This window comes from Clavispora lusitaniae (genome assembly GCF_014636115.1).
Source record: "Clavispora lusitaniae strain FDAARGOS_655 chromosome Unknown tig00000003_pilon, whole genome shotgun sequence".
NCBI classification, from domain to species: domain Eukaryota; kingdom Fungi; phylum Ascomycota; class Pichiomycetes; order Serinales; family Metschnikowiaceae; genus Clavispora; species Clavispora lusitaniae.
The window spans coordinates 155,757-178,958 of NW_027093975.1; the positions used below are offsets into that span (position 1 = coordinate 155,757).

The 23,202-nt window shown below is 43.4% G+C and overlaps 11 protein-coding genes across 11 annotated transcripts; 5 read left to right on the top strand and 6 right to left on the bottom strand. All coding sequences in view use genetic code 12, as the record gives it.

The window, feature by feature from the left end:
* Positions 1-28: 28 nt before the first annotated feature.
* Positions 29-2,179, bottom strand: AGC1 (amino acid transporter; the record flags this gene model as incomplete). Its single annotated transcript, XM_002618867.2, has 1 exon — positions 29-2,179. One exon carries the CDS (start codon positions 2,177-2,179, stop codon positions 29-31), a length of 2,151 nt encoding a protein of 716 aa, XP_002618913.1.
* A 1,041-nt stretch (positions 2,180-3,220) lies between these two features.
* On the top strand, positions 3,221-3,566 carry COX19 (Cox19p; the record flags this gene model as incomplete). Its single annotated transcript, XM_066102498.1, has 2 exons — positions 3,221-3,239; positions 3,286-3,566. 2 exons carry the CDS (start codon positions 3,221-3,223, stop codon positions 3,564-3,566), a joined length of 300 nt encoding a protein of 99 aa, XP_065958510.1.
* Positions 3,567-4,017: 451 nt separating this feature from the next.
* Positions 4,018-8,310, bottom strand: KEM1 (chromatin-binding exonuclease; the record flags this gene model as incomplete). Its single annotated transcript, XM_002618868.2, has 1 exon — positions 4,018-8,310. The coding sequence occupies one exon, from the start codon at positions 8,308-8,310 to the stop codon at positions 4,018-4,020; it is 4,293 nt and encodes a 1,430-aa protein (XP_002618914.2).
* A 495-nt stretch (positions 8,311-8,805) lies between these two features.
* On the bottom strand, positions 8,806-10,158 carry FOB63_000079 (uncharacterized protein; the record flags this gene model as incomplete). The annotated part of the gene is made up of 1 exon (XM_002618869.2): positions 8,806-10,158. One exon carries the CDS (start codon positions 10,156-10,158, stop codon positions 8,806-8,808), a length of 1,353 nt encoding a protein of 450 aa, XP_002618915.2.
* Positions 10,159-10,655: 497 nt separating this feature from the next.
* Positions 10,656-12,290, bottom strand: OFI1 (Ofi1p; the record flags this gene model as incomplete). The annotated part of the gene is made up of 1 exon (XM_002618870.2): positions 10,656-12,290. One exon carries the CDS (start codon positions 12,288-12,290, stop codon positions 10,656-10,658), a length of 1,635 nt encoding a protein of 544 aa, XP_002618916.2.
* A 640-nt stretch (positions 12,291-12,930) lies between these two features.
* On the top strand, positions 12,931-13,248 carry FOB63_000081 (uncharacterized protein; the record flags this gene model as incomplete). Its single annotated transcript, XM_066102499.1, has 1 exon — positions 12,931-13,248. The coding sequence occupies one exon, from the start codon at positions 12,931-12,933 to the stop codon at positions 13,246-13,248; it is 318 nt and encodes a 105-aa protein (XP_065958511.1).
* An 889-nt stretch (positions 13,249-14,137) lies between these two features.
* Positions 14,138-16,075, top strand: KNS1 (serine/threonine protein kinase; the record flags this gene model as incomplete). The annotated part of the gene is made up of 1 exon (XM_002618872.2): positions 14,138-16,075. The coding sequence occupies one exon, from the start codon at positions 14,138-14,140 to the stop codon at positions 16,073-16,075; it is 1,938 nt and encodes a 645-aa protein (XP_002618918.1).
* A 1,287-nt stretch (positions 16,076-17,362) lies between these two features.
* On the top strand, positions 17,363-18,448 carry SIM1 (SUN family protein; the record flags this gene model as incomplete). Its single annotated transcript, XM_002618873.2, has 1 exon — positions 17,363-18,448. The coding sequence occupies one exon, from the start codon at positions 17,363-17,365 to the stop codon at positions 18,446-18,448; it is 1,086 nt and encodes a 361-aa protein (XP_002618919.2).
* A 146-nt stretch (positions 18,449-18,594) lies between these two features.
* FOB63_000084 (uncharacterized protein) lies at positions 18,595-19,014 on the bottom strand (the record flags this gene model as incomplete). The annotated part of the gene is made up of 1 exon (XM_002618874.2): positions 18,595-19,014. The coding sequence occupies one exon, from the start codon at positions 19,012-19,014 to the stop codon at positions 18,595-18,597; it is 420 nt and encodes a 139-aa protein (XP_002618920.2).
* A 432-nt stretch (positions 19,015-19,446) lies between these two features.
* On the top strand, positions 19,447-21,465 carry YBP1 (Ybp1p; the record flags this gene model as incomplete). The annotated part of the gene is made up of 1 exon (XM_002618875.2): positions 19,447-21,465. The coding sequence occupies one exon, from the start codon at positions 19,447-19,449 to the stop codon at positions 21,463-21,465; it is 2,019 nt and encodes a 672-aa protein (XP_002618921.2).
* Positions 21,466-21,499: 34 nt separating this feature from the next.
* HPC2 (Hpc2p) lies at positions 21,500-23,047 on the bottom strand (the record flags this gene model as incomplete). The annotated part of the gene is made up of 1 exon (XM_002618876.2): positions 21,500-23,047. The coding sequence occupies one exon, from the start codon at positions 23,045-23,047 to the stop codon at positions 21,500-21,502; it is 1,548 nt and encodes a 515-aa protein (XP_002618922.2).
* Between the last annotated feature and the right edge of the window lie 155 nt (positions 23,048-23,202).

The window sequence follows — 23,202 nt, forward strand, 5'->3', positions numbered from 1 at the left end:
ATTGACGGTAAAAACCGGTCGTTTTCTTCTAGCGTCTAATGAAATGATTGTAGGCATCATAGTTAAAGTTACCAAACTTGTAGTCGATATCCATCAATAACTTGACAGTGTCCATTGACTTGTACACATAGTCGGCTGGCAAGCTTACCATGGCATTTTTCAAGTTCTGATTTGTTCTCAAACCGTTGCTCTTGAATAGCTCGTCTTGTTTCAAGTACATCAAGCGAGGGTTCTGGTGACTGTAAACTTGATCATTCGACAAATTGTACACTCCTGGATATCCGCTGCTTGCCTTGAAATTGGATTCCTTGGTGTTTGGCGGGTGCAATGGGAACATCTTCTGCAAGAACTCATAGGAAGCTAAAGTAAAGCCAAATTGTGGAGACGATCTGAACACTCTGGCAAGAGAACCTTTGAAAAATGCAGAAAAGCCTTCTTCTTTCAAAATAACCGAAAATGCATGTACAATGCCTCTATACTTGACTTCGCCAGTCTTTGCCTCAACCTGCAATCTTGTTTTGATCACATCGGCTGGTGTAGTGAAAAATGCAGATGGTGCACCCGCCAAAGCACCAGAGACTAACAATTGCCATGTGCTGAGAGAATGTTTCTTGTTCGGGTCATGTGGGTCAAAGTTGAACAAGTAGAGCTTAAGGTTGGCGTAAGTTGGAAAGTAGATGGCCGAGAACGGAACATCTCTCAACAAACACGCAGTAGCACCTTTGTATAAGCCTTTGAGACCCAATTGCTTAACAATCTGACCGGCACTCATTCTCTTATGAGGGATTTGGCCAGGAACTGCATTCATCGTGCTGCCACCTTGCATTTGCAATCTAATTTTGACGATTTCCAATGGGTTGGTGAAGATGACTTGACAACCTCCAGCAGACATACCAGCAGCAATTTCCCAAGGCATGGTAATAGAGCCGTCTTCTTGTGTACCAATTCCACGAACCAAGTCATTGACAGTCAATTTGATAGCTTTTTCCGGTGCAACACCAACCAATTGAGCCGCTAAACCCGAATATAAACCTTTGAATCCTTCATTCTTGATGATTTTCTTGAAACAGTCAAAAGAATTATCATAGTGGGCCTTGTGCTTCTGCGCTTGCATTCTGGTTTTCACTAAATCAATAGGGTAAACTGCGGTAGCCCCGATACACCCGGCAATGGAACCCAAAAAGAAAGAATACATCGAATCAAAGAGAGGCCATAATGAAAAGTTGTCCTTTTGAACAGGTTGAGCTGCGGGGTGGTCGAAGATCAGATACAAAGATGGCACATTATTGAGGTAGTTTGGATTTAAAAATGAAATCAACTCCCGTCTTGGAATAGTTTCTTCATCCCGGTTGATCAAAAAGAACAACAAGTCTAGTTCGACAGTCGTGATAGGCTTGAAATTCGACGATTTCAAAAGATGATCATTCAAGTGGTTGTACAAGTCTTTTTTGTTGATCAAAATGTCTGTTTTGTCCAAAGTAGTTGGTGGTGTATTAGCAATGACCTCATTGATCAAGTCCAATTTGTTGAAGCAATTGTAAACGAACAAAACATTGGACAAGGTGAATGTGTCTTTACCGAAGAACTCTGGCACGGCAGTCAAGTTGTTCTTCAAGTTGGATGACAATTTGTGTTTCAAGTTTGTCGCTAATAAATGATTCAATTCGTCCGTAGAGATAACATTGGACTTACCTGCAAGAATCTCGAAATTTCCAATCAACTTAGTCACAGGCAAGTAATTTATCAAGCTGACGAAATCTTTGAAATCAATCTCTCCGTCGGGCGAGAAGAATCTCTCCAAATACGTCCAATTGAATTTGGACTTTTTGGGGTGGTAAGAAGAGTCAATTGCCTGGTTCAACTTTGTGAGCATGTCCACGCATTGCGAATAAGACAATTTGCTGTTACCCTCAGAAATCAAGTTAAACAACAATTTGAACTCTCCATCGCTCGATGTTAAAGTTTGAACGAAGCGAACAAAATCCTGTTGGTCCACGTAACCTTTCTTTTCTTTGTCTGCAATCAAATAAAGTAAGGAATAAGATTCCTTGGGTACATCATTGGGAAACGGAGAAAAAATGGTGACAAACTCGGGAAGAGAGAGCACTTTTTTGTTCGTTTGCACATCAAGCGTGGCAAACTGATCAAAAATCTCCTTTGCTTTTAGTTCGGCTGACATTATCTAGGAAAGGCCGCTCGAGTCTTTAACGTCTCTTTCGGTGTATTGAAAGAAGGAAGAAAAAATCGTGGAGGAAAAAAGACGTCGCAGCAAAATGAGTCAAGTGAGTCAGCGAGCGAAGAGATTCTTTTAACGTTGACACCAGGAATAAGCTTGGCTCTAAAACAATAAATAGTGGTGGCGCAGACACAGATTTGTTCACTGGAAGAAAAAGCAAACGTCAAAAGTTCAACGTTCCGGAATATATAATCTCGGTGTCTAGCTTTGGAAAAGCCTTCATAGAAGATAATGTCGCAGACATGATTCAGCGTCTCGCGCGAGTCTCCGCATGTTCCCAATTGGGAATGCCACGCATCGAATTGTTCCCCTCCATCTTCCACGAAGAAACTTTCAGGGTACGGCTCCCAGAAAAAAAAAGTAACAGAACAGTGAATTGGAGCTCGACCTTTCCTTTGAAGAAATTTGGCCCCTGAGAAACGTTGATCAATTGGTGTATCCGCGGTTCTCGGTGTTTATGGCCGTTAGTCACAGGATGGGGTAACCCGTTCACCCGAGAGTGGGGTGCTGAATTGTTCCGGGATTGTCCTGTGTTAGAAGCTTGAAGCCGAAGCGGAAAGCTAAGGCCGAAAATATATATCGCAAAAGGTGTCTAAATAACGGACTCTTTAATAGAGATTAAGCATTAATAATTTTCCCTAGCTTTTCAAACTTCATTCTTGTTGTTCTTTTAGCCTATACAATCTTCGTGTTTTCTCAATTCTTGTCGTATTTTTCTTCGCTCGTGTCCCAACGCCGTGATGAAAATCGGAAAATCAAGCTTTCGCGAAACCTTGTCAACGGCCCGACTTCTCAATTAAGGGTCGACTTGGAAGTAAGGATTTAAACAGCCGATACTTGGCCGATATATATAAACGATTCTTATTGGCGCCGAAATTCTGGATTTGGAAAAACGTCCCCTTCGTTTCTCGTACCACTCTTCGACCCCTCCATCATCCACACGTGACAAATGTACAACCCATTGTAACACCGCTCTTTTTAACTATGGCAACAGGTGCACCAGGTATGTCTATGCTCCGCTGTCTGACGTTGCAGAAACTAACAAGTAGGTGGAAACTTTAGGTCTTGGACTCCTACTCCGCCCGAAAGGGGATCGTTCCCTTTGGATCACCTTGGAGAGTGCAAGCAGCAGATGATGGAGTACTTGCAATGCATGAAGTATACGGAGAACAAAAATGCACCCAATTGCCGAATCTTGGCTAAGAAATACTTGAAGTGCCGCATGGATAACCAGCTAATGAATGATTCTGACTGGGAGTCGCTAGGTCTCATCAATTTGCCGGGCGATGCTACACACGTTCCAAAAACTGACCAACCCCATGAAAAATGATCTGTCTTGTAAATAATAATAAATCAGCTGAATGCTTCTCTGAAGGTAAAATGGTACTACGGTGGTTGACTCTTAGTTCATTGTGCGTTTGGAAAGAATATATTCTTGAACAGTAGGTCTGCGCTTAATTCAGTGATGGAGTTCCCAAATCTGTCCAAGAGAAAATCAATGACAACATCGTATTCTTATAAAACCTAAGAATAAAGCTGCTAGATTTAAGCTTTTAGAGCAAAAATTGCATCATCGGGCGCTACTGATCTTAAGCTGCTGGAATGTTAATACTCCGATACATCTCGTTGTCGTTGTTCGACACTGGTGTTGTTATTATCGTCTTAACTGGAGATCAATTAAGCAAATCCTCTGAAAGGAATCGTTATACAGATGTCGATGAAGAATGTTATTCTTCCATCCTACAGTCCCACTTCAGACTAATTTTTATTCAAACTGTGCCTCAATTTTGTGGCTTTCCTCCACGGCCTCTGCCTCTACCACGACCTCTACCTCTGTAAGATCCTCTGTTACCGCGAGATCCACCACGACCACCCCTGGAGTTTCCTGAAGTCCGATCATTCGAAGGAGTATCTTCAGAAACTGTTTCGGATCCATTCAGTACTTGATTGGGTGCCTGTTTGAAAATAGGTTGCGGAAATCCCGCAGGTGGTACTGGTATGCCTTGAGGAACTGGCATACCTGGCATTGGCATACCCTGAGGGACAGGTATACCTTGAGGAACTGGCCCGTGGGGCATTTGCATACCTTGAGATGCCGCATATGGAGGCACCTCTACCATCCCGGGCATAACAACTCCCTGGTTCATAATGTTCGAGTAAATCTGACCATAAATCTGTTTTATTGTGGTGGGGTTTGTGCGAACATCATCAGTCACGCTTTGTGATTCCTTCTCTTTTTCCACGTTTGATTTTGGCGCAGATTTATCTACTCCATTCTCTGAGCCCTTGTCCGAACCCTTATCACCACGTTTGTCTGCCGACTTATTCAACAAAGCCAACAACTCGTTTGTGGTCTTATGGTTTTCTTCTTTGACAGCACGGTCTGCTGCCTGTTTCTTACTCAAAAGAGCCGCTCTTTCAGCATCACTGAGAGTCTTCTTTCCCTTAGAAGCATTAGAGTGGTACACCAATTGCCTATTGGTGATATTCAACACAAGCGACGAGTCAATAATAAGACCCCTGTTACTTTTCAATTTTCCATTCATATTGTTACCTGTGACAAGAGGATGGTCGAAAACAACGCTCAAAGAAGTCTTGCTTCCCACAGTGGTAATCGCGACAACTGTTCCCTTGGAAAGCTTTGGCACCTTTCCTGAATCTTGAACATAAATGATTCTGTCTCCGAGTGTAAACCGTTGATTTTGCAACAAGCTGTAAGAAGTACTTGGGTTGATAACCGCGTCCTTTGGAACTGCCTTCACATCCTTCAGGTCCAAAGTCAAAGGCCGGGTGATGTAGTTATCCATGTAAGTCTCTATCGCAGCAATACTAAATTTAGTCAACGAACTAGATTCCAAGGATACTTGAACTAAGCCAGACTTAGCTTTCTTCAACCACTGAACAATTTGCTTCAATTCTTCTGGGCTACCGATCTCTGATGTCGATGGCATATCTCTGCGAGATCCAAGCTTTGATAATTGGGCAAAGACTTTAGGGAACTTCGATTTATACTCTTTAATCAAATCAATGGCAAGGGGCGAGTATTCCCAGAATTTTCCATTCTTTCTGGTATAGCCTAGCACCTTCAAGCGGCGAACATCAAATTTCAAGTCCAACCCGATGTTCACTTTGCTCATTCCCCTGTCTCTTAACATAAAGCTTCCTGTGATCTTGGACAAGAGAAGACCATTGATGCCCAAAATCTTTGCAGCATCATAAGATGCCACGTAGGGAATTTCCTTATTTTCGATGTTGTATCTTTTTCTTCCAATGTCTGGTTCCAAAGCAGATTGAATCTTTTGAATCAGAACATTCAATTTATCACCCGTATAGCCCATAACTATTGCTGGTGCACCATAAGCAAAAGCACCCAAAAAGACAACTGGTAATCCGATAGGGAATTCTTCCTCAATAGGAACAGGGGGTCTAGAAGCATATCTTTCGTCCTCGTTGACAACATTTTCCACAATCAATTGCATTGGGAAAACATCCGCTTCATCATGGAAGGATTTGACGTACGCACCTTTTTGGGTTCTCACCAAGCCCTTCACATGTTGGACAAATACCACAGCCTCAATTTTTTTCAAGATTACCCCCTTAGTCTTCTCGTATTTCAGCTTCAAGTTCCCTTTGATAGCCAGGAATTCACGGTTCTCCTCAGGAGACAAAGGTGTTGCCACCACACGTCTTCCAGCACCTGACTTGACATACTCAAATTTGGATTCAAGACCCCATACTTGCGTGACTCTAGACTCAATTAAGTTGGGCCATTTGGAATAGACGACCTTACCCAAAAACTTGTAAGCAAACTGGTTAATCGAAATATCTTCCCACATATTACCAACTTTTAATAACATGCTCTCAGACTTAGATGGGAAGTTAAAAATCTTCACTTCGGCCAAAGCTAATTTACTTTCAAACGGAACAGTGTATAAAGTAGGGAAGCCCGCCAATGCTTCTTTACCCAATTTAGCACCTTCTGGTAACTCGAATTTAAAGTTGGCATCAACCGGAGGTAAGGTAAAAAATTCTTCGTAGCATTGGTCGTGCTCGAGATCCTGGAAATACCCAGGCAATGGTGTCGGATACACATTATCATTCTGCGGGTTCCGGATGAAGATGACGTCTTGGCCATAACTGTTTCTTTTCGTTTCTGCTGGAGTCAATTTTGCTTCAATTGGTTTCAAGGCTTCCAATAATCTCTTTTCGTCAACAAAACTAAGTAAAACAACAGCTTCCCATGACGCTGTTTTTCCGTTGAGATCAATTTCAACCTCGTGAGGATAGAAATCAATAATAGGAGAATGCTCGTCCGTCATTAGAGATCTGTACACGTCAGGCATTAATTTGCGAGATCTAGCTGGCAAAACTGCCATCAATTGCTCAAATGGTTTGAACGGCGTAGCAAGGTCAAAGTGGATTTCGTCTTGATTCTTCTCCAACATGTCCTTCACGCCCATTGCAACATCAGAAATTCTAGGAGCATAGTGGTATCTGAAGTACCAGTTCCACGAAGCGCAACCTTTGTAGTAATAATACAAGACCCATTGTAAACCTTCAAGATAATGTCTAGTAAATTCAATCATCTTTTCCTCGTCGTGGATAGAAAAATGCAATTTCTTTTTGTAGTATTCATCCTTCGCTCTCACAAACTTCTCATCGTACAAGTCCTTGGCCTCTTTCATTGTTTCTTCTGTGGCAACCAAATTCGAAGATTGGTAGTTTTTTATCGTCTTCCTCAAATTAACAACACGCTCATTGAATTCATCTTCTGTCTCATAAGGTGAAATACCATCCACATCTATCGTTGCCTCGTACGTGTCATTAGATCTCGAGTGAACAATAAGGATGCCTGTTTCCAATGCAAAAGTCTTAAGAAATTCCATATGAGCCTTGGCCAAGTCTGTTGGTAAGCTGCATGTGGGCAAAGCATCTTTATTTGCCAAATCGGTAAGTTGGGAGATGGGGAGAACTCCAGTTTCTAATAACCAAGGCTTGAGGATACTCACTAATTTTTTCTCATCTTTCAACATCAACAATTTGCCTGAGCGTTCTCTCTTTTTCTCTCCAGAAATCGAAATAAGCTCCAAACGCTTATTGAACCATTCTGCATCAACGTTTTGTTTTTCAAAGTTCTCCAACTCGAATTCCGAAAGGTACTCAAGCCAGGTGCCAAATCTTTTGAAGTTTATTTTTCCTCCCTCATTCAAATAACCATCCATATGCTTCAAACTCTCTTTAAAGGCACCGATCAAGAATGGGAATGCACCCTTATTGATATGCAAATCAGGCAAGTTAGGCAAGAAATCATTACCGATGACGTACATAATCAAAATGAAATCATCCAACACACGCTCAAAACTGTATTCAAAAGGCAATTCGCCTTCTAAATCCTGGAATTCTAAGCCCATGTATTCCCGCAATAAGGACAAATGCAACAAATAAAAATTTTGTTCATGAATATCGCCACTCTTGTTTCTGGAGCTTGGGCCAAAGACAACCTCTTCTCTAAGCAAAGAGAAATGTGGATCGTGCGTAACCAAACCCAACATAATTAAGTCGGCATCTAAACCATAGATACAATGCCTTAAGTTTGGATTGTAGTCATCCTGTGACTTCATCGATCTAATGAATTGCATGATTTTATGTTCACCTTCACCTGGCACCTCATGACCCGATAATATGACCTTGATATTTGCCCAGCGGTTGTCCTCGGTGATTTTCTTGTGGATGAAATACTTCAAATTGTTGGTCAATTTAGCCATGAACTCAGTACCTGGAGTAATGGCATTAGAGTCAAAAGGGTCCTCTTTTGGAATAACCTCTCCCTGAGAAATGGCCTTTCGCAAGTTCTCCTCGGCCTCGTACGCAGTTCTGAATCGTCTAGATCTCTGCTGGTTCATTTTCGCCCGCGGAGCAACACCATCGATGGCCATATAGAACACCTCTTTGGGTTTTATGATGTCGAACAAGTGGTCAATATAGTTAAATATTGCTGCATACATTTGGTCATCGGTCATTCTCGTCAATGTGTCATTATCTGAGTGTGTGCAAGTGTGCAAGATGGAGTTCATGTCAAGGTACAAGTTATCGTACTCTGGAATCGTATCATCTTCAATCAACTGGGAAATCAAAGGCCATCTCTCTGAGATGAACCGGAAGAATTTGGGGATTCCTAAAAAGTTAGAATTTACTATGGAGACTCAAAACGAAAAATGACATACCCATGGCGTTTGAAATTTGTGGTTAAATGCGACGTGGTTGAGGAATATTTTGTTCAAAGGTGCGAATTCGACGAAGTAGAACTGTGCACGACTTCGGAAATTTAGCATTTAACGCAGCGCGATGTGGTACAATAAAGAGCGATGGTCAATGACTAGATAAAATAGCAGAAATATAGCACAAGAGTAAAGTAATCGTGGCATACAGGATAATAATGATCAAAATAACCAAACATCCAGGTACATAAAGCTCAAGGAGCAAACAAAAAAGGGTATAAAAAAGAGCATCAGAGTGTGGAGATATAATGTGATAGAAACACTCGGGTGTAAGTGATGTAGAATTAGCATTTATCTTGCTCTACCGGCAAACTTGGAGCCTTCCGCCCAAAGAATCCGATATGTTTTGCGGCTGAGGGAATTGAAGAGATCCTTCGCGTCGCGTACAGCATGGTGAACCTCCGACTTGAAGTAGATCGTCAGTACATCTTTACCACGCTCGACTAACAAAGCGACCCCCTTCCTAGACTTTATAGCAACCTGTCTAGACTCATTGAAAACGCATTGCAAAAATCTTTTGATGACAATCGTTGTTTCCTGCAGTGTTTTGATCACATCTGATGCTAACAGATCATTTTGCAACTGGAAGTGGGCGATCTTGTCACTCAAAAAAACGGAAAGCTTTTGCTGTGTGGCTGCAGCCAGGGCAGAAGTCCATTGCATCAAGTATCTAGCATTACTAATCAGACTGTTCCAAACTACCGAAGCTTCGTCAATCGCATTGTTGGACACCTTCTTCAAATGTCTTAGATCAGTAAGTATTCCCTCCGTGAAAAGAGATACAAATACCAGCAATTTTGGCTGGGCAGATCTCTGCCATTTCTCCAGACAAGCTACCCAGAATGGACCCATCTTGTCAGCCACATAAGCGTACTTCTGCGTTATCCTTTGAGCCCCTTGCCTCGTACGCAGAAAATACTGGCTGAAGAAAGGAGATTTTTCCAACACTCCATGGATATGGGAAGTCAGACGGTGAAGAGCAGACTTGCAGTTACTGACCCAGGTTGGCTTAACATCGTTTCTTTTCGGTGGTTTTGGCCAAATATTAAAGACGCTGGTATCCTTCCTTTCAATATACGGGGTAGGTGTGGCAGCAATCACATTTGAGATGTACTGTCCAACAAAGAAAATTAAACCAGATATGAACACGGTCAAATAGTAAAGTAAAACCTCTTGGTTGTGTTCCAAAGTGGAATAGAGAGAGAAAACGGAATGTTGCATCAACCCCACAGACTGGATATCTTTAGCAGACAATTGGGATCTCATAGACTCCAATTTTTGTGCAAATAAAATCTGAAAGCCTCGGCTGGACCAGTCTCTCATGCGCCTGTCAATACGAGATACAATACATCCGCCACATTTCTGTTTTGTTCTTTCTGGAGCCAAAGGAGTACCGTCTTGCGTTATTTCTTTGCTGTTTCCTTCTTCTGTCGGTCCTTTGTCACCCCTGGTGGTTTGCCGAATAGTCGATATAGAATCCTCTGCTCCCAAGGAATCTGGCATCAGATCGATTTTGGAAACCGGGGTATCTGGATCACCGACATCTGGCGATGTTTCAGCTAAAGAAGAAGCAGTTGATTCTTCGTCAACATCAGAAGACGAAGAGATTATTGCCCAGTCCTCGTCACTAATCTGCTTGGACATTCCTGGATCAATAGTAATAGTGACAGTGGTTAAGAAAGAGGGAATATGAATTAGAAAAATAAAGTAAGCACACTAAAACTTGGAAGGTGCTAACGGAATAATCGTTGTTTGTGGTTGGATATAGTAGGGTTTCTTTTTTTCTCTTCTTTTCGGACTTACAGTATCAGAATGAGTCTTTTGTGAAACCTAATTTGCCGTTGCAGGGGCTTATGGGTTTATCTACAGGCTGATAAGGGTGTTACAAACGGCACTGCAGACACAAGCATTCTGTCGCACGTGACAATATCCCAAAAACGCCTACAAACATCAATTCTATTGGACCCATAAATATTACACTACTTACACTATTTGCAAATACGAAGGAAAACACAGGGACAAGAATTTAATCACCATTCTGCTAAAGTATTCTAATAAAACGTTCTGCTTAGTAGAGGATAATGTCCCTGTCATACATTCAAACCTTTTGAATTTCCTTCCGATCTCTGACAGTTGATTAGTTAGTGTTGCTGTTTTGACGAAGCCGTACCTGCTGCGTCTTGTTCAGTTTGGGACTCTCTCCGCTGCCCTTCGTTCTCCAAAGCTGAAATACGTCCTTCCATCGTAGACAATGAATTCTGCAATGAGTGTGTATAGTGTACTAATTCCTGATATGTGGACATGGGTACATAGCCCTGCTGATTTGACTGTGACTCAGGAATGTTTTTCTGAGAGAACACCCTCACACTTCCATCAGATTCTTGCTGGAACCAAACCTGGCCATCCATGAATTGCGTCGGCATCTGATACTGTCCCTGCACCGGTCTCCCGACAGTTGGCCCTTGCATATTATACTGTGGAGGAGGCTGGTGAGGAAGCTGGTGTTGAGGGAACTTCATTTGAGGGTGTCTACTCTGTTGTAGGAAATTTTGGCCGCTTGTTGGCTGCTCAGGGTTTTTGCGATGCCGAACGTCCGTCGGGAAATACTCGTTATGTCTTTTTAGCTCCAGGCGCTTTCCAGACTCGCTCGATCCACTGCTTCTGGACAACCCCAGGCTATCCTGCGTCGTGACAGACCCATCATGATGGTGGTGGTGATAAACGTGGTGATGGTGGTGCTCGGTCGAAACCTTTGGCTGCTCCACTGGCGTTGGATTTAAGTTCATAATTCCACGCAGTGAGATTGCAGGGTTTTGCATATTTCCCGACAGTGCCGATGTATCACTATTCCCGGCGCTTTGAACATTTGGACCCAGAGGAGGACGCAGACGCATAGCACCCCAACGAAGATCATATGCGACTCTTTTCCCGAGGGAACCGCGAGATTCGTCGCTCGAACTGCCCGAGACAACATTCGGACTTGACAGTTCATGGCTTTCAACGGGAACCTGTGAGGAGAACACAGAGTCTGCACTTGAAGAGACAGATCCCACTGGACGGACCGGAACAGATGAGCGGGACTCTATATTAGGTTTGTCCTCTTCCTTGTCTGCCTTTGCTTTACCAGAACATGCATTAGACGAGTTGATATGGCGAGTCAAGGCGTCTGTACGAGCAAACCCACGATTGCAGTGTTGGCAGTGGAAAGGTTTTTCGCCCAGATGTAGTTTCTCGTGGCGGCGCAAATCGTGAATGCGTCTGAAAGTTGCATCACAAACAGAACATACATGCGGTTTATTGCTCAGGTGTATGAGCTCGTGGCTGACCATGTTGTGTTTCCTCGTGAAACCTTGTTTGCAGATACGACAGAAGAAGTGCTTCTCGAGTTTCTTCTCCTTGGCATCGTCGTGGTCGGCTTGATTCTCAGCCAGGCCGGCAGACTCTGGAGCCGATTTGGATGTAGAAAGACTCTTGTCTGAATCCGAAGCCTCGTTCGAGGCTTCGTTAGACAGCTCTTTCTGGGGGGCATCTTTGGGCTCCCGAGAAAATGACAGTGAAGTCTGAGACGTCAGCTGGGGGGATGATTGTGTAGTCAGAGAATTGGGTGACGTCAGTTGTGATGTTTGAGGAGCCTGTGAAGGCGCCGGCACTTGTGAAGTTTGCAAAGGTTGTGTGGTCTGTGACGTTTGTGAAACAGACGCGGCCGCAAGCGGGCTTGCGGTGTTGGTGTTAGCGGGATCTTTTGGAGGTTTTTCTGTTTTCGATAATGGTTGCATATCTAACACTCAAAAGTGGATGATTTTGCACAAGAATGCCCATGAGTAAATCGGGCGGTTGTGGGTTGGTGTTAATTAAAGCTCCACCTCTTTGAGCTTACTGAATGGTGAGTCGAAGAAACTCTTAGAAAGAAAAAGTAAAATGCAGCGGGTAACTGATGACCAGAAGCGATTGTGATATAGTAAATACTGCAAAGATAAAAAAAAAAGAAATGACGTCTGATCTCAACCACCGTTCTGTTGCGTGAGAACATTCAAGAACAACTGGCATATAGTGGGGCTTATGTGCAATGCTACTGTGCTCTGACGTTGCCAATTGGACATTCAAGGGCAACATTACAGACACGACTCGGTGTGGCGAGTGACCTAGTTGCTCGGTCATGGGCAGTCCCCTCCAGCCACAAATTCCATGGGTGGCAAGTGGGCCTATGCTTAGCCACATCCAACTAGGTCATGAACATCTTGTACGCCGGAACTCCGCGCAACTAATGTGAGTGCATGATCACTCAGCGCGAATAGCCCGGATTTCCGGCACAAGCGACCTATGGCCCATATTGATTAGGGCAATGTGGGCGGGAAAATTACCCCCAACCAGGGCGATTGACCAGAACCATGCTAGAACCTTCGGGCACGCCAAGCAATGCCGAACGGTCAATTCCAAGGCCCACTCTCGAAACTTCTAGAAACCACCTTTTCAGCATCGAAGATTCCAGAGAAGTCCGGAACTCTAGACGAAGTGTGCATTATATCCAGTCCTGTTAGAGGCGGGCGGGCTCGGCCGAGCACTTTAAGCGCCGCCTCGGGAGTGCGCCTGCGCCGACATTGTGCGCCGAATTTCCGTCCACAAGTGAACGCTACGGGCGCCCTCGTTGTGTTTCCTGTGCGCGCGTGGCCTGTCCGCCCAAAGTTGGCCACGTTTCACCTTGTCGACAGACGAGAGTTTGCGCGAAGGCGATAATTGCCTTCCAGTCTCGCCCTAGTATGCATGTGTAACAAGCTTTTTGGGCAACAACTTTCAACTGGTTTGTCTGCACTTTTCGGTATGGCCTACTCGTATATGTTGGCTTATTTTTTTTTTTTTTTTTACTCCTTCTAATTTTTTTTTTTTGTCATTTTCTTACGCTGATAGTGTTATCGATATACGTTACATGTGTTTGGTGGGAGCATTTTATTCCTCGACAAGCATGCATTATCAGGCAAACTTATCTTGCGGGGCACCTGCGAGCACAAGGTTTCTTGAATGTGCCCACCGCAAAACTAGAGAAAAGCTAAAATTCACTATGTAACTTGTACTGCTTGAAAACCGTAATTATCAGTAACTGGCCTCGTTTAGACTCTTTCTGTTAACGTCTTTGATATCCCCGTGTCCCCAGACCTATATCGTAATCAGGTATGTGCACGACCCGCTCGAAAAACCCCTGATAATTGCCAGAGGCAATTACTTTGTCCAACAGAAACTATCCTGATTCGATTCTTTTGATCCCTGTTATAACGTGTAACGCACCTGATCAAGAACATAGTTCTGAGATTTCTGCGCTTCCCAGTTTTGCTCTCTGCTGACTCTTCGGCGCTTTCTCATTCTTCCCTTCCAACGTGGACTTTTGGAAACTATTTTCTACTGTGAGTTTGTTGAACCTCGTTAATCTGAAACCCACTTGCTTCGTTTCCGTGTTTGGCTCTTCTCTAAATTTCAGAAGTTTGACCGAACCACCACTATCCAAATTGCCGTTCCAGAGTTCTTGATTTGATATCCCACGCCTGCTGGTCAGTTTTATACATTTCTACCCCTTTAATTCTTGGAACGTGGACCTACAAGTCATTATAGTCTTTAATCCTCGTCTTGATACATGTCTCTCCTCACCAATAGAAAAAGACCCCGTGGATTCAGTGAGTCTTTTGATCTGTCCCGCAAACCTGCAACAAACGAAGGCATTCATAATGCTTCTAATCAGCTGGTAAAAGCTTTCGAAAACCTTTCATCCCTGTCAAGCTCAACCTTCAACGAGTCCCCAAACTTGAATCTCAACATGAATCTTTCAACTAGTCATGACAACTGTGGTCCCTATGATAAGAATCTGTATCTTGCTGGCGATGATAATGGAAACGCTATCTTAGAGGAACAAGAAGATGATTATTATGACGAAAATGGAGATATATTTGATAATGATGTCATTTTCGTGGAAGAAAGAAGACTAAAGAATCCTCAACGCATGAGGACTTACCGAAATAATTCTGATCTGGCAGTCTTTTTAGAAAGAGACGTCTTGGAAGCTTACAATATGTTTAATGTGAACAATCTGCCTCCAACCCTGTCATTTGAAATCCATCATAACATGGGTGCTAAAAAGCAGAGAACTAGCTCGCTACCCCAATTGCCACAAGTCAAATGCTTTTATCAAAAACTCCCAAACAATTATGTGCATCAGCAACCCAAAGTTGGAAACATAAAAACTCATGTTATCCCTCATAAGTTGAATATGCCGCCTTGCGATGATGAAGATGGGCACTACATCATAAGAATTAATGATGTTTTTGCCAATCGCTTTGTCATTCAGAAGTTGTTGGGTCAAGGGACATTCGGCAAAGTTGTCGCTTGTTATGACAAACTTAATCGTGAAACAGTTGCAATCAAGATCATCAGAAACATACCCAAGTACAGAGATGCAGCTAAGATAGAGCTTAGAGTTTTGACAACTTTAAAGCAATTCGATAATGAAAATAGAAATCACTGCATACATTTGAGGGAATGTTTTGACTTTAGGGGCCATATATGTATTGTCACGGACTTGTTGAAGATTTCTTTGTACGATTTTATGGAAAACAACAAGTTCATCCCCTACCCTGGATCTCATATTCAAGCAATCTCAAAGCAGTTGATCCGGTCTGTGACGTATTTCCATGAGCTAAACCTCATACATACGGATCTCAAGCCGGAAAACATTTTGTTGCATGATGATTCCTACCAAAGGAAACCCCTTCAGAGCAACACCATAATCACAAGCTACCTCAATTTGAGTAGTGTGGAGCCGAGAAAGAAGCAAAAGGTGCCAAAGTACGTCAGAGTCTTGAATAACCCTTTAATTCAGATCATTGACTTCGGTTCAGCAATATTTGACGATGAATACCACTCATCTATAGTATCAACGAGACACTATAGAGCTCCCGAAATCGTATTAGGGGTAGGCTGGTCTTTTCCTTGCGATATGTGGTCCATCGGGTGTATTTTGGTGGAGCTTGTGATAGGTGAGCCGATCTTTAGAACTCACGATAATTTAGAGCATCTAGCCATGATTGAGAAAATTGTTGGCTCGAAAATTGACAAGGAGATGGTTCGTTTCTCAAAGCAGATGGATAATGAGTGTGGTTTAAAATATTTCACCAACGATTACAGAAGACCAAACTCAGAAGGAAGTGATTTTGAAGATGATGATTTGGATGACGATGTTATCATTGATGATGAGTCGACAGAAGATAACTCGCTTACGCTCATGTTTCCAACCCCTTCCACCCCTGAAAAGTTTATCCGAAGTGTGGACCAGCTTTCGCGCATTGATCTATTTATTAGTGAGCGCATAGGGCTAGTTATTGACTTTGACTACTCGCTCAGCGAGAACTTCCAAAATAACCAACACTTAATCAACTTTGGAAATTTTACTTTTTGGTGGTTTTTCATTGATTTACTACGCAAGCTTTTTGTGATAAACCCAAGGGAGCGAATCACAGCGCTAGAGGCGCTTGAGCATCCATGGTTCAACTTAGGTATTGAGGACGAAGGTACGTTATGAGGGTTATGGCGGTATGCTTCTAAAGAAACGCTGTGATAATTAAAGCGAATTCTTACTGTGTGATGTCTTTTTTTTTCTTTTTTCTTTTTTTCCCTTATTTTGTTATTGTTGTTGCTGCTGTCCTTTGAAAATAGTATAGTTTGGTTTCTAGGTTACTTGTGTCGGACCCAATTAAGGTGCATACGCGGAACAATAGTGTAAGTATCTAAATGAAGTGTAAGATTCATACTGCAGCATGTGTATTGTATACAGGCTGTAGATTGCTTTTTCAGATATTATATGCCAGATTGGTCGTGTCGCTGAGAATCCGCCCCCGTGACCTTCGGCAAAAAAAAAAAAAACGGCGACAAAACGGCAAATGGCGAACGGCAAAAGAAGAAGGGGGAAAAAGGAGGGAAGGGGGGCAGAGAAAAAAAAATAAGAGAGAAAAGGACGCAAGCGCTTCTCGGTTAAGTGAATTACTCCTTGCTGAGTGTCAATTGTGATAAATCTCGAATCATCTGGTGCGAGATTGTCGCAACAATTGACACTTATTTACTGTTTAGCCGAATAGAGTAGATTGGTGAACATATCACGTGACTCATTTGGGAATGTCAACAGCCCGATTCGGCAAGTAGGTGAGGAGGAGCAAACCCTTGCATTATAGACGCTTGTTCACTCCAACAAGATCAAGGTCATATTTTAGCAAGTATAACTGGCACTGCCTTGCTATTAGCCAAAGGCCCACCTTATTGGTGGATTCTCAAATTTCACAAGGCAGCGATGCGTAGAGAACAGGTAGGCGTGCATACGGTCGCATGATGCGTCCGAGACTAATCGTTGGTGCCGACAGTGATAGGCGGATATCAGCGTCGAAGGAGGCTCTCATGGGGCGGAAAAGGAGCTGAGAGACAATAGCGATAAGTCCCGAAAATGGCGCCGCCTCGAAAATCCCAAGAAGGAGCGCCCATTTATCACTTTCCCCTGTATCAGAAAAGGAGACATGGCAACGTCGTATGCAAGTGCGCCGCACAAGAGAAGGCTAGTTGCCTTTTTGGGGCTTAATTGGATCGAGCAAGGTCTAGGCCTGGACGCACGGCCTGCACATCGCCTGCGCACAGCGAGAAAAAAAAAATAACACTGCTGCACTGGGCAAATACTTTTATGGCGGCCGTTTCCGTGTGGTTGAAATTTTTCTTCTTCTTTCTTTTCCAGTTTGAAGCGTACCTTTACACTCATTTCCAAAGTTTGCCCAACTATTGTCTTTCCTTTTGAAGTGTCTACACTCCGCCTCTCCTTCCTCCAACTATGAAAGCCTCCATTGCCCTTTCGGCCCTTTTGGCCCTCGCCTCGGCCGCTCCCTCCCGTATGCACCATCACCATGAACACAAGAGAGATGTGGTGGCTGTCACTGTTGGCGAAAACGCCGAGTCTGCCCTTTCCAAAAAGGACTCCTCTGCTCCACCGGCCTCCAGTCCATCCTCCTCTGGCCCTGCATCTGGCTCTTCCTCTGGCTCCGCTCCTTCTGCTGCCTCTTCAGGCTCTAGCTCCGGCTCTGGCTCCAGCTCCATTTCTGGTGATCTTTCCGCTTTCGCTGACCCAACCGTTAAGTTCGAGGATGGTGTCCACGACTGTAGCACTTTGCCAACTGGCCAAGGTGTTATTGCTGTGGACTGGATCTCTGGTTTGAACGGTGGTTACACCTCCATTATGAACTTGAATGGTGACACCTCCTCCACTTGTCAGGATGGTTTCTACTGCTCTTACGCATGCCAAGCCGGTATGTCCAAAACTCAATGGCCTTCTAACCAGCCTTCCAACGGTATGTCTGTTGGTGGTTTGCAATGTAAGAATGGTAAGTTGTACAGATCCAACCCAGACTCCGATTACTTGTGTGAATGGGGTAGCCAAACCGCTGACTTTGTCTCCAAGCTTGACAAGGATGTGGCTATTTGCAGAACCGACTACCCAGGTTCTGAGAACATGAACGTGCCAACCTTGTTGAGTGCTGGTGGCTCCACTCCATGCACTGTTGTGGACTCTGACACCTACTTCAAGTGGAACAACGGTAAGACCTCTGCTCAATACTACGTCAACAACGCTGGTGTTTCTGTTGAGGATGGTTGTATCTGGGGTGACGCCTCTTCTGGTGTTGGTAACTGGGCTCCAGTTGTTCTCGGTGCCGGTACTACTGGCGGTAACACTTACTTGTCCTTGATTCCTAACCCAAACAACAAACAGGCTCCAAACTACAGCATTGAGATTAAGGGCGCTGACGGTGCTTCTACCGTGGGCTCTTGTTCCTACGTCAATGGCCAATACAATGGTGGTGACGGATCTGACGGATGTACCTTGACTCTCACCAGCGGTAAGGCTCAATTTGTCTTTTACTAAATGCTTAAGTTATGATTGCCGGATTCCATTTTGACTTCTTTCGTGACAGGCCTATACCCAGGAGCGTTTCCACGCCATTTCTGTCTTTTCCCTCGTTTTTCTGTGTACCATAATCTAGAATTGTTTTCATTTTCGTAGTATGTGTCTTATCCGAAGGCCACAGTTTCGCAGTAGCTGAGAATTAGCTCGCCATTAGTTTTGTACATGCCATACAAGTCACCCAACTTCTCGTCTGGCGTGGGCTGGAAGGAACTCAGGACGTAAATATGCACGGTTTTTAGTCGAAGACGCCGCATTAAAAACTTCAGAATCGACCCAATGGTCTGTGTTCCGCTGACTTTGAATGAAAGTGGATTTAATGCTGGCGCTGAGCCAATCGGCTGGAAGCGTATAGATATCTTGTTGCCAGTAGTACTTCGGGTCTCAAGAGTCTCTGCTATTGGAATTTCTGCTTTTCGGAGAATTGTGGATGTTGATAACGGCACTTTTTCTGGAGCTGGCGATTCGAGGTTATTTATCGACTCGTTGGACAGAGAATCTGATTCAGAGTGTAAAAGAGTACTCATACTGGTTGAATATTGTTCAATGTATTAGTTCGCACTTTCTATGCATTTTTTATTTCTACTTGCCAAAGGGATTTCTGGTCACAAGTGAGGAAAGGCTCCAATAATTCGCCACCACCGTAACATTAAAGTATGTAGTTAACAAGTATCACAGCCGTTGAGATAAATTGCCCTGGAGTGGTTTTATTCATGAAGCTACAATGAAAGCAAATTCGTTGCTTGGACACCTCTCAAAACAGTTTCCCCTGTTAGCCAAAAATATAAAGAGAGGCTTTAATTAAACTTTCGCCTGTAGTCTTACATTCTCAAGGCTATCTTCTGAATTCGTCTTCTATTGTCAGGGGGACCCAAAACCGAAAGTGCAGGTCTTTCTTCCTAAGGTTGTGTCTAGACAATCAAAGATCCACGCGCTAAAAGTTAAACTAACCCATCATCATGTCCCTTACTGACGAAAACGAACAGAATACGAGTGACTCGACATTGGAAGCTGGTGAGTTTGAAAAAGTTCTTCTGACTTTAGAGCTTGCTGCTGCAGACGCTAGAGAGTCGGGTGACTATCTATCTTATTCAACTGTTCTAGACATTTGCGCTAGTGACCCAACGGGTTTTAGCAATGCGGAGAAGGAGCAGATTCTTTCCCATATTTTAGGTGCCTTGACTGCGGACAAAGAGATGACTGCTGAAATAGGCTGGGATTTGCCTGCTCTCTTGATATCCTACATTGACTCTGACTATGACTTTGTTGGTCCAGTAAGAAAGGCGCCTGGGGTATACAAGGTACTCAAAATATTTGAAGTTTTGGCTATTGAAGGGAATTCCAAAGAATTGTTTCTCAAAAGCACAGAGTTGCTAAGTACCATCAAAATTACGGACTCTCCAACAGAAAACCAGGAAAATGCGGAGAAATTTTACGACTTGAAGGTGTATTGCCTTTTCGAATTGATCAATAGTTGCTTGCGCCGCATTCACACGTTGTATCCTTCCAAGTTTTTGGCAATGACTATGACCAGCTTCATAAACTCCATTTACATTAACAAGGTAAGATACAGCAACGATTTTCTTTGGAAACGGTTGTATACCTTCGCAAGAAACTATACACGACCTCCACTCCCAGACTCTACAGACCTTCCGGCTGAAGAATTAGCGAGAATCAATGAGGACGAAGATTACTTACAGCGCAAGTTATTGACAGCGTTTTTAACGGAAGCTATCAACCGTTTCTTGGTCTTGGAAACTGTGGGCTTTGCGGTGGACTTTTTTAACTATCTCCAACGGATGCTGCCTGCAAATGCAAAATACACCAATAACTTTCAGTTAGACATGCCTGTGTTTGACCGCTTGTACGAATTGGCACTTTCATTTGATCTTGACTTGACGAGCTCTTTCAGAGATTTTATGAAGTCAAGTTCTGAATTGATCGACTCAATCGCTTACACTCAAGACAACGAAGATGACGCAACTGCTAAGCTTGTTGAACTCGTGGTAACTGACTACCAGAATAACTTTTGCTCGTCCTTGATCAGCTCAGAGGCGACTGCTATCACAGACTCATTAGGTGGCACCTTAAATTTGTTCACATATTCGATTGGCCATTTCAAAGTATTTGATAAGGTTGACGTTTCCATAAAACTGGCTGTTGATATGGCTATACGACTCATTGTCCCAGGTATTGTTCATTCCAACTTTATATACCGCGGACAACATGATGTCGCTATTTTCTGGTGTTGGTATGCGGTGCACATGAGTCTGAAAAATGGAAGAGATCCTACTTCTGAAGTTGGTGCGATTCCCAAGGTGGTGCTTATGTCGTTTTTCCAAGCGTTACTATTTGCTACCGTTTCTTGCAGCTCGAACCTGTACTTCCGTTACGTCACTCTTACTTTATTGACAAGATTCTTGTCCTTAGCGTCCGAGGACGTCTCGTTTAACTTCATTGTGAACACTTTACGTGAATGTCCTTACCAAAACGTTAAGGCAGCTATTGTTGGAGTATTGAAGGAATTGAGTATCAAGGATAAGGTAATTATGGACGACTTGGCTGAAAGTATGAGCCATGCTAAAATCAGCAAAGAAGACTCAAAAAACAAGTGTGATTCTATTCCACCACCGCTTCCGAGTCGGCAGAATAAAGCCGGTGTCAAGTATATTAACTTAACCGAGCAACGCGTGAATGACGTCTTCGCTCTCATTGATATGTGTATGAGCGAGGCATTTACCGACGGTGAGACTGGACCATACCTTAATGGACAGATTTTGCCTACTCTACAGGCATATTTGAATTTCTTGTTTCTTGTTAGGAATGAAAAGTTCATAAAGGGTCAGAGGTATCAAGATGTCGTTGACAAAGTCCAGAAACATATAAAGGGAGTGGAGGAAAATGCAGGCGATGAAACATCATCATCATTAGGAGGCATAGGAATATTGAAGGTTACTGTGGAAAGACTCACCCTTTGATAGTATATAGTAAACCCAAGTAGTGCTGAAAATGCTACTTTTTACTTTTACTGGCTCCTTTTTTGGTTGCAGATCTTTCCTCAACCAATGGGCCCCAGTACACAAAAAAGCCTTCTTTAGTTGTAGTAATCTCTTCTTCCCATTGAAGTTCTGCATCATCGATGAAGGGGTCCTCATAATCGTATTTGCCAACCTTTCTGTTCATTTTTGTCTCGTGCCGTTTAATGAGTTGTTCTTCAGTAAGCTCTTCCTTCTTTTTCGAAGTTAACAGATTCCCGCGATCATCAGCCATGGAAATATCGTCTTCCTCTTCATCTTCGCCCTCATCATCGTCATCCAAGATCTCGTCCATCAAATCAATTGCAGACTTTGCATTTGGATGTATCACATTCCATCCATATTTGTCCTCTGCTAGCTTCAAAACATTGATGATTACCTCCGCTTGTCCTGGTTGTGGGTTCTTAGGATCTAGAAGCGGAATATTCAACGCAATCACCGGAGGCTCTGGTACAGGCTCCTTTTCTTTCTCTTTCTCTTTCTCTTTGTCCTTATCATTTTCATCCTTATCTTTCTTTTCTTTTTCTTTTTCTTTGACTTTTTCTTTTTCTTTTGTAGTGTCCACGCCGGTCGTTTGATTTTTTGTTGTAGTTATCTCGGCGTCACCCAGGCTCTGCAAAGTTAGCTCCAGCCCGGCTGGTTGATGAGTATCTTCAGCAGCTGCCAGAGTACTTTTCGGTTCTATAAATGTTGTTGCTGGTAATGTAATTTTAGACGAGGCGTTCTCTGAGCGATCTGCTGTCATTGTTGGATGAATAGAAGGTTTTTCTTGTGGAGTGATAACGTCAGGAGTTTTCTTCTTGCCCTTCGTTCCTTTCTTTGTTTCGGTTTTCGAATCTTGTTTATTTGATTTCTTGCTTGGTTCAGTTTTCTGTTTCTTGCTTGGTCCCTCTACCTTGACAACAGGACGTTTTTTAGTTTGCGCCTGGCCAACTTCATCAGAATTGATGAGGGAATTGATGGATGTTCTACTATGTGTAGAATCGATCAGAATCGCGGGTTTCAAAGGTACTAACTTTGATGTCGTTTGTGCTGCGGGAGAAGACCTTGCAGATTTTGGAGTAGATTTCGTGGCAGATTTCAGAGCAGATTTCTGAGTGGGTCTTGAAGAAGGTTTCGGGGAGCTTCCTGGCTCATTATTTGGGGTTTCAGGTGTAACATTGAAGCTTGTCTGAAAATTTTTCAAGAAGTTCTGTAAAAGACTCGAAGGGGGTATTGGTCTGGCTATTTGCGGAGCAGGATTAGGCAGATCCCGTTCATGGACAATTTTCAAGTCTTTTGTCGGCAGTGGGGCAGGAACACTCACTGATGTTTGATATTGGGAAATAAGAGATTGTATATTATTGGCCATCGGTGCTGGCGGAGGAGAACTCGAGGAGGATTGCCGAGGAGCATTTTCAACTCTTCCTGTTTGAGACTGTTGAGCCACAGTTTGCAGAATCTGAGGCTGTTGGGCCGAATGATTGTCATCCGGTCGCTGCGCCCCTTCCAAAAGGGACAGTATTGGGACGTTGTTTCGCGACATCACTAAGAAGATTTGTTGTGTTTCGAAGTTTTCTTGGTGCTTTGAAACACAAATACTAGGCGCGCGCACGTCGTAGATGTAGTAACGAAGGATCACGATAAGGTATAAAAAGAAACCGAAGGATCCAGCTTCTACATGTTAATGATCTACTCTGC